The 12,815-nt window shown below is 48.1% G+C and overlaps 1 protein-coding gene across 2 annotated transcripts in view; it reads right to left on the bottom strand.

The window, feature by feature from the left end:
- Positions 1-12,815, bottom strand: part of Pik3r5 (phosphoinositide-3-kinase regulatory subunit 5) — a 67,585-nt gene that overhangs the window by 21,395 nt on the left and 33,375 nt on the right. For both annotated transcript variants that reach the window (XM_070001410.1, XM_070001411.1), the window contains exon 2: positions 1,388-1,503. In XM_070001410.1, the coding sequence (XP_069857511.1) occupies positions 1,388-1,490 (103 nt within the window). In that variant the 5' untranslated portion in view covers positions 1,491-1,503. The remainder of the gene's footprint in view (positions 1-1,387; positions 1,504-12,815) is intronic.

Below are 12,815 nucleotides of genomic sequence, written 5' to 3'. Positions count from 1 at the left end.
ATATATATATAACTAAATATATAAATGCATTGTATGTGTGTATGTGTGTATAACCCAATGAGCCTCACCCCCAACTTTAGAAGCTTGATCTCCAACCAAAACCTGGGTGGTAGACAAGAAGGAAACTTAGTGGGCCCTGGCCTTAGCACCATGTCCTTGTCCCATCTCCCACCCTCTTATCCAGAAGGTGCTGCCTGTAATTCCCACCAAGGCAGATGGGGCTCTGGGAGGACAGGGTGTAGGCAGTGAGAAGTCTGTCCTATTGCAAAGGGAGAGGGTGTGATGTGATGCTTCAGCTGAGCCCTGCCACGCACATGCACAGTTCCAGGGAAGGGCTCCAGGCAGCTCCAGGCAGCCAGGTCTCCAGGCAGGAGACCAGGTATATTCAAAAAGTCCTGGGGTCAGGGACAAGTGAATCACATCCATGGTGACAGCTTGTATCGATTTTGCTTACTGCTGTAGCCCCAGTGCTCTCAACAGTGTCAGGTGCATGGCTAACACTCTAAACAGAATGGGTGAATGGCTAGGTGGCTCACCCCTGTCATCCTAGCTACTTAGGTGGCTGAGATCTGAGGATTGCAGTTTAAAGCCAGCCTGGGAAGGAAAGTCCGTGAGACTCTTAGCTCCAATTTGGTAGGGTATCTGTCTTAAGGGAAATAAGCTAAAGGACAGTGCTTAGGCCTTGAACTCAAGACTTAGTACTGGTATGAAACCAAACGAAAACCAAAACCAAAACCAAACCAAACCAAAACAAGTCTTCAGTGTGTCTCACCAAGATAAGGAAGCAAGTGAGACACAGACTATGAAAAATCTCCCAGCATGCAGAACTTGCACAAGCCTTTGGTATCCCAGCCTGCAGACACCCCCATTTCTCGATCCTGGGGAGCATGGAGTACAGAGACATTCCTGCTCCCCTTAACTCTGGTGAGATCCCCGCCTTATTCTACATGGAAGAAGAGGACAGGACAATGGAAGCAATTAGAATCAAGGAAACAGATTTCTGGCATCAGCTGCCTGCAAACCCTTAGTAGTTGTGGCTCAGCAGGTTCGATATCTTCTTTGGGGGCTTAAGCTTCTAGTGAATAAGAAGACAAAGATGACAGCATGAGGAATGGGCACGAGACACAGGCCTGAGGAAGATGGGGAGGATATCATAGAAGAACAGAAAGAGCTATGCACTGATGACTCACAGGGTACCAGGTGAGTGCCTGCTCAGGTGAGGTCAACACACACACACACACACACACACACACACACACACACACACACACACACACACACACACACAGAGTTGGACAAGCTTCCTTCCACACCCTGCCCAGTGCCCACCATAGCTCCTGAGGCTTCCCTGGACTCTGCTGTCTCCCAGCCATAAACCCAGTCCTACCTGACCAGGAAGTGGATCGGCGGCCCAGGGTGAGCCCGTGAAGGCAGCGCTCCAGGGCGTGCTGGATGCGGTCTTCCGTGCATGTCGTGGCCCCTGGCTGCATCCTGAGTCATCACCTGCACATGGAACAGACACCGGTCAACCTGTCCAGCTCCTTTCCTAACAGTGCCCAGCGATGCAGGGAACTAGCCTCACCCCCATCCCCCAAGCTCATTGGAGTATTAAAAATGGAGGCTTAGCTGGGCACTGGTGGTGCACCCCTATCATCCTAACTACTCGGGAGGCTGAGATCTGAGGATCGTGGTTCAAAGCCAGTCTGGGCACTAAAGTCCCTGAGACTCTTATCTCCAATAAACCACTCAAAAAAAGCTGGAAGTGGTGCAGTGGCTCAAGTGGTAGAGCGCTAGCCTGGAGCAAAAGGAGCTCAGGGAACAGCACCCAGGTCCGGAGTTCAAGCCCCAGGATGGGCAACCAAACAAAAGGCGGGGGGGGGGGACTTCTAGCAGCTTCTGGGGTGGACGGGCTTCCTGAAGGCATATTCAAGTATCAGGATGGAGCACTCCTGTGGCAAAACATCATGAAGAGGGAGGAAGAGAGGGGACAGGGGTGGCGCTGTGCATTCGACCAGGCAGATAGGAGGGACAGCAAATGTCCAGGGAATGCCCAAGCACAACCAGACCCTAGGTGGCTGGCTGGCCAGGGACCTCTGGGGGAAAATCAAGATCACTTGGGGGATTTTCTTCTTGGTCTTCTGAATTTCCAAGCGTGCATCCTTGTAGTCCTTCAGGGAGGGGGGTGCAGGCTCTCCTTCCCTGTGCTGGGTGTCCTAAAGATGAGGTACCAGGGTGCCCTCACACACGCTCCCATCCCATCCCACCACACCCAGATCCCAGGCACCTCCCCCGCCCCCTCCTTTGAGCCTCAACTTCTTCTATTGTTATTGTCATTACTTTTAATGATGGCTCTGGGACTTGAGCTAAGGGCCTGAGAACTGTCCCTGAGCTTTTCCCCTCAGGGCTGATGGCTCTACCATTTGAGCCTCAGCTCCACTTCTGGATTTTTGGTGGTTAGTTGGAGATAAGAGTTTCATGGACTTTCCCCGCCCAGGCTGGCTTCCAATTTTGATCCTCAGATCTCAGCCTCCTGAGTAGCTAGGTTTACAGAGGTAAGTCACTGGTCTCCGGCTTTGTTTGACCATTTATTTTCCTTTCCTTTGTCTGAGCATTTGTAATGTCATGGTTCTGCTAAACCTTTGCCTGGTCCTTACCCTCATCATCCCAAGGGCAGACCCAGTACTGTGTGGCTTGGCTGGGAAGGCCACTGACAAGGGGACTTCAGAGGGGATTTAGCACTAAGGAGGGAAGTCAGAGTGTCTCGCAGGGCCGGCCAGCATCATGGTTTGGAGTGAGGCTCCTAGATATCTCCGGAAGCCATGGCCAGAAGCTGGGCATTGTGATGAAGCCTGGCTGTGGCGTCCAATTGACCCAAGCTTGAATCTCTAGACTACTTTTTGGCAACCATAATAGTGGTGCAGATTCTTTAACTTTTCCAGACTTAATTTGCTTATTTCCAAAGTGAAGTTGACAATGATACAGATCTCCTAGGGCTGTTGGGGGATTAAACATCTCAAGGGGTGCACACGTGAGCAAATGTGAACTCTATGACCACTACCATGCCACCATCTTTGCCATGCTCACCCCTGACCCCGGGAATTTCATAGCATTCACTCCTTTGCCTTGGACTCCATCATTGGGCAGTCAGATGAGATCACCTAGCAAATGGAGGAAGTTGGGGGGACCAGCTCTGCGGATCTGGGGATGGACTAGGAAGCCAGAAGCGGAAGTGGAGAGCTCAGACTGAGGTATGCAAATGCCGTGCAAAGAGCCACGAACTCCTAACCCAGGTCCAGCTGGGTAGCACGAACACTTGGGGCATAGAGCCCTACATAGGCAAATCACCCCACTTCCCCAGTGTGGGACGGGGACATGGGTCCTGTGGGGAACAAGCCCTTGCGAGCCAGCCAGCCTCAGCGTATGGATGTATGAAGCAGAGGATGCAATGTGGGACACAGAAAGTGGCATCTGTCATCCATTGCACTGTTGATTTCCTGTCCTCCTACGGGCCAGGGATACAGCAGTGAATAGAGCATGCATACTTTAGAGTGAGAGACAGCTACACAAAGGAGGAACCTTAGAAGGACCTGGAAGAGAGGACGTTGCTGGAGGGGACAGCAAGGAAGCTCACTCTAGTCATGTGTACGGGGTCTTTGAAGAAGAGATTTAAAGCTTAGGGAGACATGAGGCAGAGCATTTCAGAAAGAAGAGACAGAAGGGGCCAAGGCCTAGGTGTAGGGCCAAGATGGCCCAGGATTGGAACATGGTGCCAGGGGGCTGGGCTGGCCTTGGACACAGCCTGCTCTAGGTACCACACTTCTGGCTGCAGGGCTGGTGACTGAGTTCTGAAATTCATCCTTGGAAGACTGGGGTGAGAAAAAAAGGCAGTGGAGCATTCTCATGACTGTAACCCTAGCTACTCAGGAGGCTGAGATCTGAGCATTAAGGTTCAAACCAGGAAAGTTCATGAGACTCTTATCTCCAGGGAATCAGCAAAAAGCTAGAAGTGGAGCTCTGGCTCAAGTGGGAGAGCACCAGCCTTGAGTAGGAAAAAAAAAAGCCAAGTGAGAGTATGAGGCCCTGAATTCAAGCCCCAAAACTGGCACAAAAGAGGCAGGAGGTGGGGTGGGGGTGGGGCTGAAGGCTGGCCCACCTCTGTGAGGAAAGCAGCAGCACAGAGAAGCTAAACAACTTGCCTTAGCTAGCAGCCAGGAAGTTGCAAAGCCAGGATGCAGACTTGGGGTGCCTGAGGTTTAACCACTATAGTATACTGGCCCTTAGTATTCAGAGCATGAATAGGACAACTCTTGTTGCTACCATGAGAACTGGAGATTCAACTGCTATGATTTCGTTTTGGTGGTGGTAGGGGTTGAACTCAAGTCCTTGTACTTGGCTAAGCAAGCGGTCTTTCCACTGAGCCACAGTTGTAGCTCTGACCCTGACAGGGGTCTTGCTTCCTGCCCAGACATACAAGTGAGCAGGGTCCACTTCTATTAGGCTTCTTGTATAGGCGGGGCTTATAGGCATGGGTTATGACACCCTGCAATTTGTTGAGAAGGAGTCTCCTAGTTTTGCCTCCAAACTTTGATCCCCAACAATCTGAGCCACCCAAGTAGCTAAGATTACAGTGTGAGCCACTGGCACCCTGCTCAATGATCACGATTATGCTGCAAGAAGTTTACACTCCTAGATGCTAGGGATCTGTGTTTTTATCATATTGACCTCTAACAAATGTGCAGCATAGCTCTACCTTCTCTGGAGAGAGGGAGAGAGAGAGAGAAAGAATGAGAGAGAGAGAGAGAGAGAGAGAGAGAGAGAGAGAGAGAGAGAGAGAGAGAGAGAGGGAGAGAGAGAGGAAGAGAGAGAGGAAGAGAGAGAGAATAAATGAGAGAGAGAGAGAGAGAGAGAGAGAGAGAGAGAGAGAGAGAGAGAGAGAGAGAGAGAGAGAGAGAGAGAGAGAGGATGCCCTGGGAGCCCAGCAAGAACACCTGGCAGCAATCTCTTGGGGTGAAGACCTGGTGTCTCTAGCCTGACAGACAGGCTAAACTCCTGTGTGTAAGTTTGTGTGTGTGTGTGTGTGTGTGTGTGTGTGTGTGTGTGTGTGTGTGTGTGTGTGTGCCTTGGTGCCAGTACTGGGGCTTGAACTCATGGCCTAGGCACTGTCCCTCATCTTTTTGGCTTAAGTCTGGTGCTCTACTACTTGAGCCACAGCTCCACTTCTAGCTTTTTGCTGGCTAATTGCCAATAAGAGTCTCATGGTTTTCCTGCCTGAGCTGGCTTTGAACTGAAATCCTCAGATCTCAGTCTCTGGAGTAGCTGGGATTACAGGCATGCACCACCAGTGTCTGACTTGTACTGGGTTTTATGTCATCCTCAGCCCAGCCCCTAACATGAGAGACCACCAGGCACGAGTCCCTTACGTGTCCCGCACCATCATGATGTCAACGTGACACAGTGGAACCTTCCAAAACAACACTTTGTCCTTCGGGGCATCAGAACCCAGTATCTGAGGCAGCCTCCCAGAGAAGCCAGCCCACTCATCACACCCTCCATTGCTGCTGGCCCTGGCTTCTCCACCCCTCTCCCCCTTGGCCTCTGTGTCTCCTGATTTGATGGAGAGCATCGATCCATTCTCCGTTAGGTAGAGTTGGGTGCCCAAAGGGCCCTGGGCACTGTTTCTAGTGTGTCACCATCATTGGCATCATAGGACCAACCAGAGCTGGGCCCAAACTCTTCTGTGGTGGGACATGCCTGCGCACTGGGCAGAGGCAGAGAGCGTCTGTGGCTGAGGCTGAGCTGCGGGGGAGAGCGTGGAGCCAGCCAAGCCCAGTGCCTGGCCCTCACACGCGCCTTCCTCCCGGTGATTCAGCCAGTCATCAGCCGGTCCTGTGACTTGTTGGCCGAACCCCACTGACTTAGGGGAGAAGGGCACGGGGGGGGGGGGGGAAGACAATGGGACCCCCTGGAAGAAGTGTTTTGCTTTTGGTCAAATGCTAGACAAAGCAAGGCCAGGATTCCTTGCCATCTCATCCCAACTCTGACTCCTTTGGTCCCCCTATTCCTTACCCCTTGTTAAAAGGAGCCCCCATTGTGAAATTCTAGCAACTACCCAGAATGCTACCCCGCCCCCCTCTCCATGGGGTAGTGTTGAAATATTAAACAACAGGGCCTCCCACTCCAAGTTCCTCTTCTGAGCCACCGCAGAGAACTTCCAGTCGCTGTGCAGACCCTGAATGGGACGGAAAGGCTTAGACCTGGGGATGAGTCTGTGGTGGCCCAGTCTTCACAGCGGGGAAAGGCAACTCCACATCCCCATCACTCTAACGGCCCGATGGAGGAGGATAAAGCCCGAGGCTGAAGAGAAGGGTGAGGTCTACAGGGTCCAGCTTCCAGTGGCTGTCCCTCCTCCACCTCTGACAAAGGGGAGGGCTTCTTTTCTTGGGGAGAGGAAGAGAGAACTCCTCAAACAGTGCTAAAGGGCGGTATTGGTGGGCCACATCTCATAGGAGAGGGACATGGGCCTTCACATCCGGCTAGCACCCCACACTGCTTTCCTTGTGGTCTGGAATGTTCTAGGGCTGTGCTTTATAGTCCTGGTCCCACAAATAGCAGGAGACCAAAAATAAGGTGTTAATAATAACAGATTAATGGTATGATGAATAAGAAACATCAAGCTGGGTGCCGGTGGCTCATACCTGTAATGCTATCATCCACTTCAGAGGCTGAGATCTGAGGATCATGGGTCAAAGTTAGCCTGGGCAAGAAAGTCCATGAGACTCTTAGCTCCAATTAATCATCAGAAAATTGGAAGTGGCACTGTGGCTCAAAGTGATAGAGCATGATTCTTGAGCAGAAAAGCTCAGGAACAATGCTCAGGCCCTGACCGACAAGCAACAACAGCAAACCAACCACCAACATATACACACACACACACACACACACACACACACACACACACACACACACACACACACACACACACACACACACACACACAACCAATCTTAGAGAGGATAGAGATGAAAAGAACTAATCTAAAGAACTTTAGTGTATAGGATTTTGACCAGCTGAAGACAAACAGAATAATAGACAAGTACTGGTTCTTTTTTTCCCTCATGCCTATCCTGGGGCTTGTACTCAGGACCTGGGCATTATTCTTGCTCAAAGTTAGTGCTCTACCACTTGAGCCATAGCTCCACTTCCAACTGTTTGGTGGTTAATTGGAGATAAGGATTTCATAGACTTTCCTGCCCAGGGTTGCCTAGAAACTATGATTCTCAGATCTCAGCCTCCAAAGTAGTAGCTAAGATTACAGATGTGAGCCACCAGTGCCAAGCCAAGATACTGATTCTGAAGAGTCCAAGTTCTCTACCTAGGTATCCTTAAAGTGTCATGCTTCCTCACCCTCCAGCCATCCACAGTGACCAAGCTTTTCCATTTGGGTCTTTCCTGGCTTGGACGTGACTATTCTTTGAGTGGAGTTACTGAAGAGAGTCTGCCTTAGGCAGCCATAGCAAAAAAGAAGTAGCAAAGGGACAGTTGCGACTTCAAAGATGACAGCACAAAAGAGATCAGGACCAACCCAGGATTAAAACAGGTGGCATCCACCAGGACTGCTTGCCTGGTGCATGTGTATCTACTAGAACACTGGTGTTACCTGCAGGGTAAAAGGACAGGACATGCCAGGTGTGTGGCTGAGGTCTTTGCGAGCTCAAGTTTAAGTGCAATGCGTTTGTACAGGGAAAACGTTTAGAAGCATGCACTGCAAGCATGTAATATGATGCACATAATAAGTGTGCAGGAAGTGGCGCTGTGGCTCAAGTGGTAGAGCACTAGCCTTGAGCTGAAGAACTGAGGGACAGCACCCAGGCCCAGAAGTTCAAGCCCCACGACCGACAAAGGAAAAAGTAAATAAGCATGCAATAACTGTTGTCTTTTGAGCCTCAGAGGGCTTTGTTAACATGTACATTATGGCTCCCCAACTCCAGACACTTTTGTGATGGCTCAAGAAGTAAAAGACTTTCAAATGATTCTGACCCGTAGTTAAACTTGCAAAGTAATGCCTTTTACTTGCTATAGTTTCAACCCCCCCTTTTATTTGTGGTTTAAGGAATGGAAATCAGGGCCTTGTGCAAATAATCTATCACTAAGCCTCCACACTCAGACTGGATCTGGAATGTTCTCCAAAGACCACCTACTGAATACTACAATGTGCCAAACACATCTGAGGAGGATGTGGAGCTGCTGGTGGCTGAATAACCTTCCCCAGGACATACAACTAGCAAGTAGCCTAGGGAGGACTTGAACTCAAGTCTGCTAGACTGCCTTATACTCAGACAGGGAAGTGGAAAGGAAACAGGATGCTTAGTGCTGGTGCTGTACAATTTTTCTAACAATGGCAGCTAAGGCTGGGCACTGATTGAAACATTTCGATGAGACAATTTCATGGGAGAGAGACAGTCCCCCATCAGACAGTCTCAAAATTGTACAGGTAGGATATTGAAGCATAGAGCTGGTCAGTGATAGGCACCATATGCAATCAGTTCCTTTACTCATGGCAAAGGAAAGCCAGAGTGCTAGATGGGAAAGGCATTTGTTGCTGAGATGCCACAGGCTGTCTATTGGGCTTTGGCCACCTGCTACAGGTCCATGGGCATCTGGCACCAAGACTACAGATCCTACCACCTTTTAACCTAAAATGGTCTTTAAGTAGTTGTACAAAGGGGTTGCAATTCAACATAACAAGTTATGTAAGTATCAAGCCTCTTGGTCAATGTTACCATTCTATCTGGTTCTATCTCCCTCTCTGGTTCTATTTTCACAAACACACATTGACTATTATGACTGTATTCCCCCACTCTTCCTTTCTCCATTCATCCCCTCCCCTCCCTCAGATAATATATGTTTCACTTTGCTGGCATTCATTTTAACTATAATTTGAAGGAGTTACACCACTGGAATCTTCCCCTGAAATATCAGACTTTAGACAATATGTTTATATATATGAGTTATGACCCTGTATACATTTTCTTTTTGGGTCTGGTTGTGGGGCCTGAACTCTGGGCCTGGGTGCTGTCCCTCAGCTCTTCAGCTCAAGGCTAGTGCTCTACCACTTGAGCCACAGCGCCACTTCCGGCTTTTTTCTTTTTGCTTATGTGGTGCTGAGGAATCGAACCCAGGGTCTCATGCATGCAAGGCAAGCACTCTACCGCTGAGCCACCTTCCCAGCGCCAACATTTTCATATGTATTTGTAATTTACATATAACTTCCACATGTGAGAGAAAACATGTGCCCCTTTTCTCTCTGAGTTTGACTTCACTTAACATAATTTTCTCCAGGTCCATCCATTTTCCTGAAAATGACATAATAGGATGCTTCCTGATGGATGAATAAAATTCCGTTGTATACCTATACTACATTTTCTTGATCTATTTCTCTACTGAAGGGCATTTGGATTGTTTCTATAACCTGGCTGTGGTGAATAGTGCAGCAATGAACATGGGTGTGCAAGTGTTTTCACTATATCCTGACTTGTAATTTTTTGGATGACTGTCTGAGTTGATCCCAACCCCTTTTGAATTAAGAGCTTGTCATATGTGTTAGAAAATCCTTGCAGAGTAATACAGAGGTGAGCATATACAAATATTCCACTAAGATCAATCATACGCCTATTGGCAGTTTTTGGATGCGGAAATGATTGTGGTTGTGATACATTGCACTCATTACAGGCTGCTCACTTTCTACAGATCCACTCTTATCTGGCATGTCAGATGTGAATATTTCACAGTTTGGGGCAAAGGAGGTTTTGCTCCTTGAGAGCACTGAGACATACAGGTCCTTTACCCACTCTCCCTTCCTGTAGCTTGGCTCCCTCCCAGAGTGATCCACCATTGCCCATGGCCCTCTCCAGGCACCCTACAGCTGAAGAAACCTGCCCTCAATCATTGATGAAATAATCTTCTCCTCCTTTTCCTTCTTCTCTTCTGCTACTCCTCCTTCTCTTCCTCCTTCTCCTTCTTTTTTGCTGGTACTGGGGCTTGAACTCAAGGCCTGTTCACTGTCCTTTAGCTTTTTTTACTCAAGGCTGGTGTTCTACCACTTGAGCCACACCTCCAATAACTGGAGATATGACTATCACAGACTTTGCTACATGGTCTGGCTTTGAACCATGATTCTCAGATCTCAGGATTCACAGGCCTGGGCCACTGGTGCCTGGCCATTTTCTTTTTCTTTTTTTTTTTTAATATTATTTTATTTTATTTGAGAACATACTGTACAGAGGGGCTACAATTACATGGGCAGGATAATGCAGACATTTCTTACCAAGCATTGCAGCCTCCTCCTTTGTTTACCCTTCACCTCCCTTCCCAGCCTCCCCCCTCCCCCCACCCAATTATACCCCCCTCCCCCCCCCCCACCGACATTGTAAAGCTGGTTTTGACATGACATTTTGTACTTCTCATTGTTGCAACAGGTCCACCTGAATCCTTAAACGACTTGTTTGCCCCCATCTCCTCCACATGTTATACTGACATCAAATATAGTGAAAGCGGGGGTTACACTGTGGGGGAGGGACATACAAAGCAACAAAGAAATAATCTTATAAATGCGTTAGAAACATATGCATGAAAGAAACGAAAACATTAAAATACATATTTAAGGGTTCATTTTCCTAACATCACATTATCTGACCTTTTCTGCTTGACTCATACCTATACTAGATATTGCAAATAAGGGAAACCATGGGACCTATGCTTCTTTGGGCCTGGCTTACTTCACTTAATATAATTTTTTCCAAGCCTTTCCATTTCCTAACAAATGGGGAAATGTCATTCTTTCTGATGGAGGCATAGAATTCCATTGTGTATATATACCACATTTTCTTGATCCATTCATCTACTGAGGGGCATCTGGGTTGGTTCCATATCTTAGCTATGGTAAATAATGCTGCAATAAACATAGTTGTGCTGGTAGCTTTAGTGTGGTCTTGTTTGTATACATTTGGGTAAATGCCCAAAAGTGGGATTGCTGGATCATAGGGGAGATCTATGTGAAGTCTTTTGAGGAACCTCCATAAAATATACTTGGAACTCAAAAAATTAAACCACCCAACAACAAATCCTCAAAGAAACAACTGCCCAATAAATAAGTGGGCGAAAGACTTAAAGAGAAGCTTCTCTGAAGAAGAAAGAAGGATGGCCAATAGACACATGAAGAAATGTTCAACATCCCTAGCCATAAAAGAAATGCAAATCAAAACAACATTGAGATATCACCTCACTCCAGTTAGAACAGCAAAAATCAAGAACTCTAACAACAGATGCTGGAGGGGATGTGGACAGAAAGGAACCTTACTTCATTGTTGGTGGGAATGTAAACTTGTTCAACCGCCTGGCCATTTTCTTTATTCTCCCTTTTCCGTTCTCCTTAGATCCTTGCTCATGTATAGAAGAAAAATCTCCCTCTTCCTGGTATAATAAATATGGTTTATGAATGTGAGCCAGACTTCTCTAAGAAGAAAGCAAGCCATCAAGGCTGTGAACAAGAACTGAAATTCACCTCCAAAATAATCAGCACAAAGCTGGGCTAGAGGCATAGTTTAAGTGGTAGAGCACTAACCATGAGCAAGCAATCCCAGCAAGTATAGGAGGTTCTGAATTTAAGCCACAGCACTGGCAGAAAAAAAAAACATAAGATGAAAATTTTAATTTCCCTACAAGCATTTTATAGTAATTCCTACTTTAGACCTTGCTTTTATCACACAAAGAATGATGCTGTAGATGGAAACACTAGGTTGGGGTTCTGGGAGGAAAAATAGCGATACCTTTGCCTGATGCTTCTGCCACACCTACACATGGAGCATGAAACTTGTACAAGACTCCGAGGGAGAGGAAGGCAGACCACCTAGGGGCCTTGGGCACCAGAAAGCAGAAAGACAGGGTGGTAGGTGCCCTGGGCTCTCCTTTTGCCCCCTCCATTCCAGCATTGGAACTGAAGAGCTAGCAATCTGGAAGAAATCAATGCATACAGCTGGGAAATATTAACTCTCTCCAGGCAGTCTAAGCAAAGACAGACAAGAGATGCTTAATTCCAACCAACTCCACCAGAAAACCTGCTGTCAGGTCCATCAGTAAAGACCAAGGGAGGTGGTGGTGGGGTGGTCTTCTACACTGGCCTGTGACAAGGCTACCCAGACCCCCTAATCTGTTTGTGAGTGTTGTCTACAAAAGCCAAGCAGGGAGCGCTTCTCAAGGCATTCATGCTGGGACCTGGATTTCCTCCACCCCCAGCCAAAAACGAACAGCCTCTGTCCACCAACAGGATGGTGTTGGGAGGAGCCTAAGTGAAGGTCAGGGCTTTGGCTCCTTCCCAGAAATACTGAGGCCAATTCCCCCACCCCCCTATCACAGTGACACTGGAGCAGCAATGATACATTATTGTGTCATTATTGTGTCTTCCTCCCAATCCCCCACCAGTGAAGGTCAAATAGGAAAGTGGTGTGGGCAGAGTTGGAGCCTGAAACTAGGATTTCCACCCCACCTGGCTGTGTTTTGAGACAGTACCACCGCCCCTCCCGCCCCCACTTTTCTGTTGGAGGAGTGTTAGAGAAATCCAGCAAAAATGGAGGTGTTAAAGGGAAGATTCAGATCCACTTACTGAATTCCCCCAAATGACCAGGTTGCATTCAAAAATACTTCAAAAAAAACAAGGAAGATTTCAATATTTAAGAAGAGTCCATAGCTGGGTGTGGTGGCTCAAGTCTGTAACCCTAGCTACTTGGAAAATGGAGAGCAAAGAATGTGGTTTAAGGCCA

This window comes from Dipodomys merriami, unplaced genomic scaffold (genome assembly GCF_024711535.1).
Source record: "Dipodomys merriami isolate MVZ:Mamm:240054 unplaced genomic scaffold, mDipMer1.0.p SCAF_59, whole genome shotgun sequence".
NCBI classification, from domain to species: domain Eukaryota; kingdom Metazoa; phylum Chordata; class Mammalia; order Rodentia; family Heteromyidae; genus Dipodomys; species Dipodomys merriami.
The sequence above is the reverse complement of the archived record's forward strand: the minus strand, read 5'-3'. Positions and strand labels throughout refer to the sequence as shown.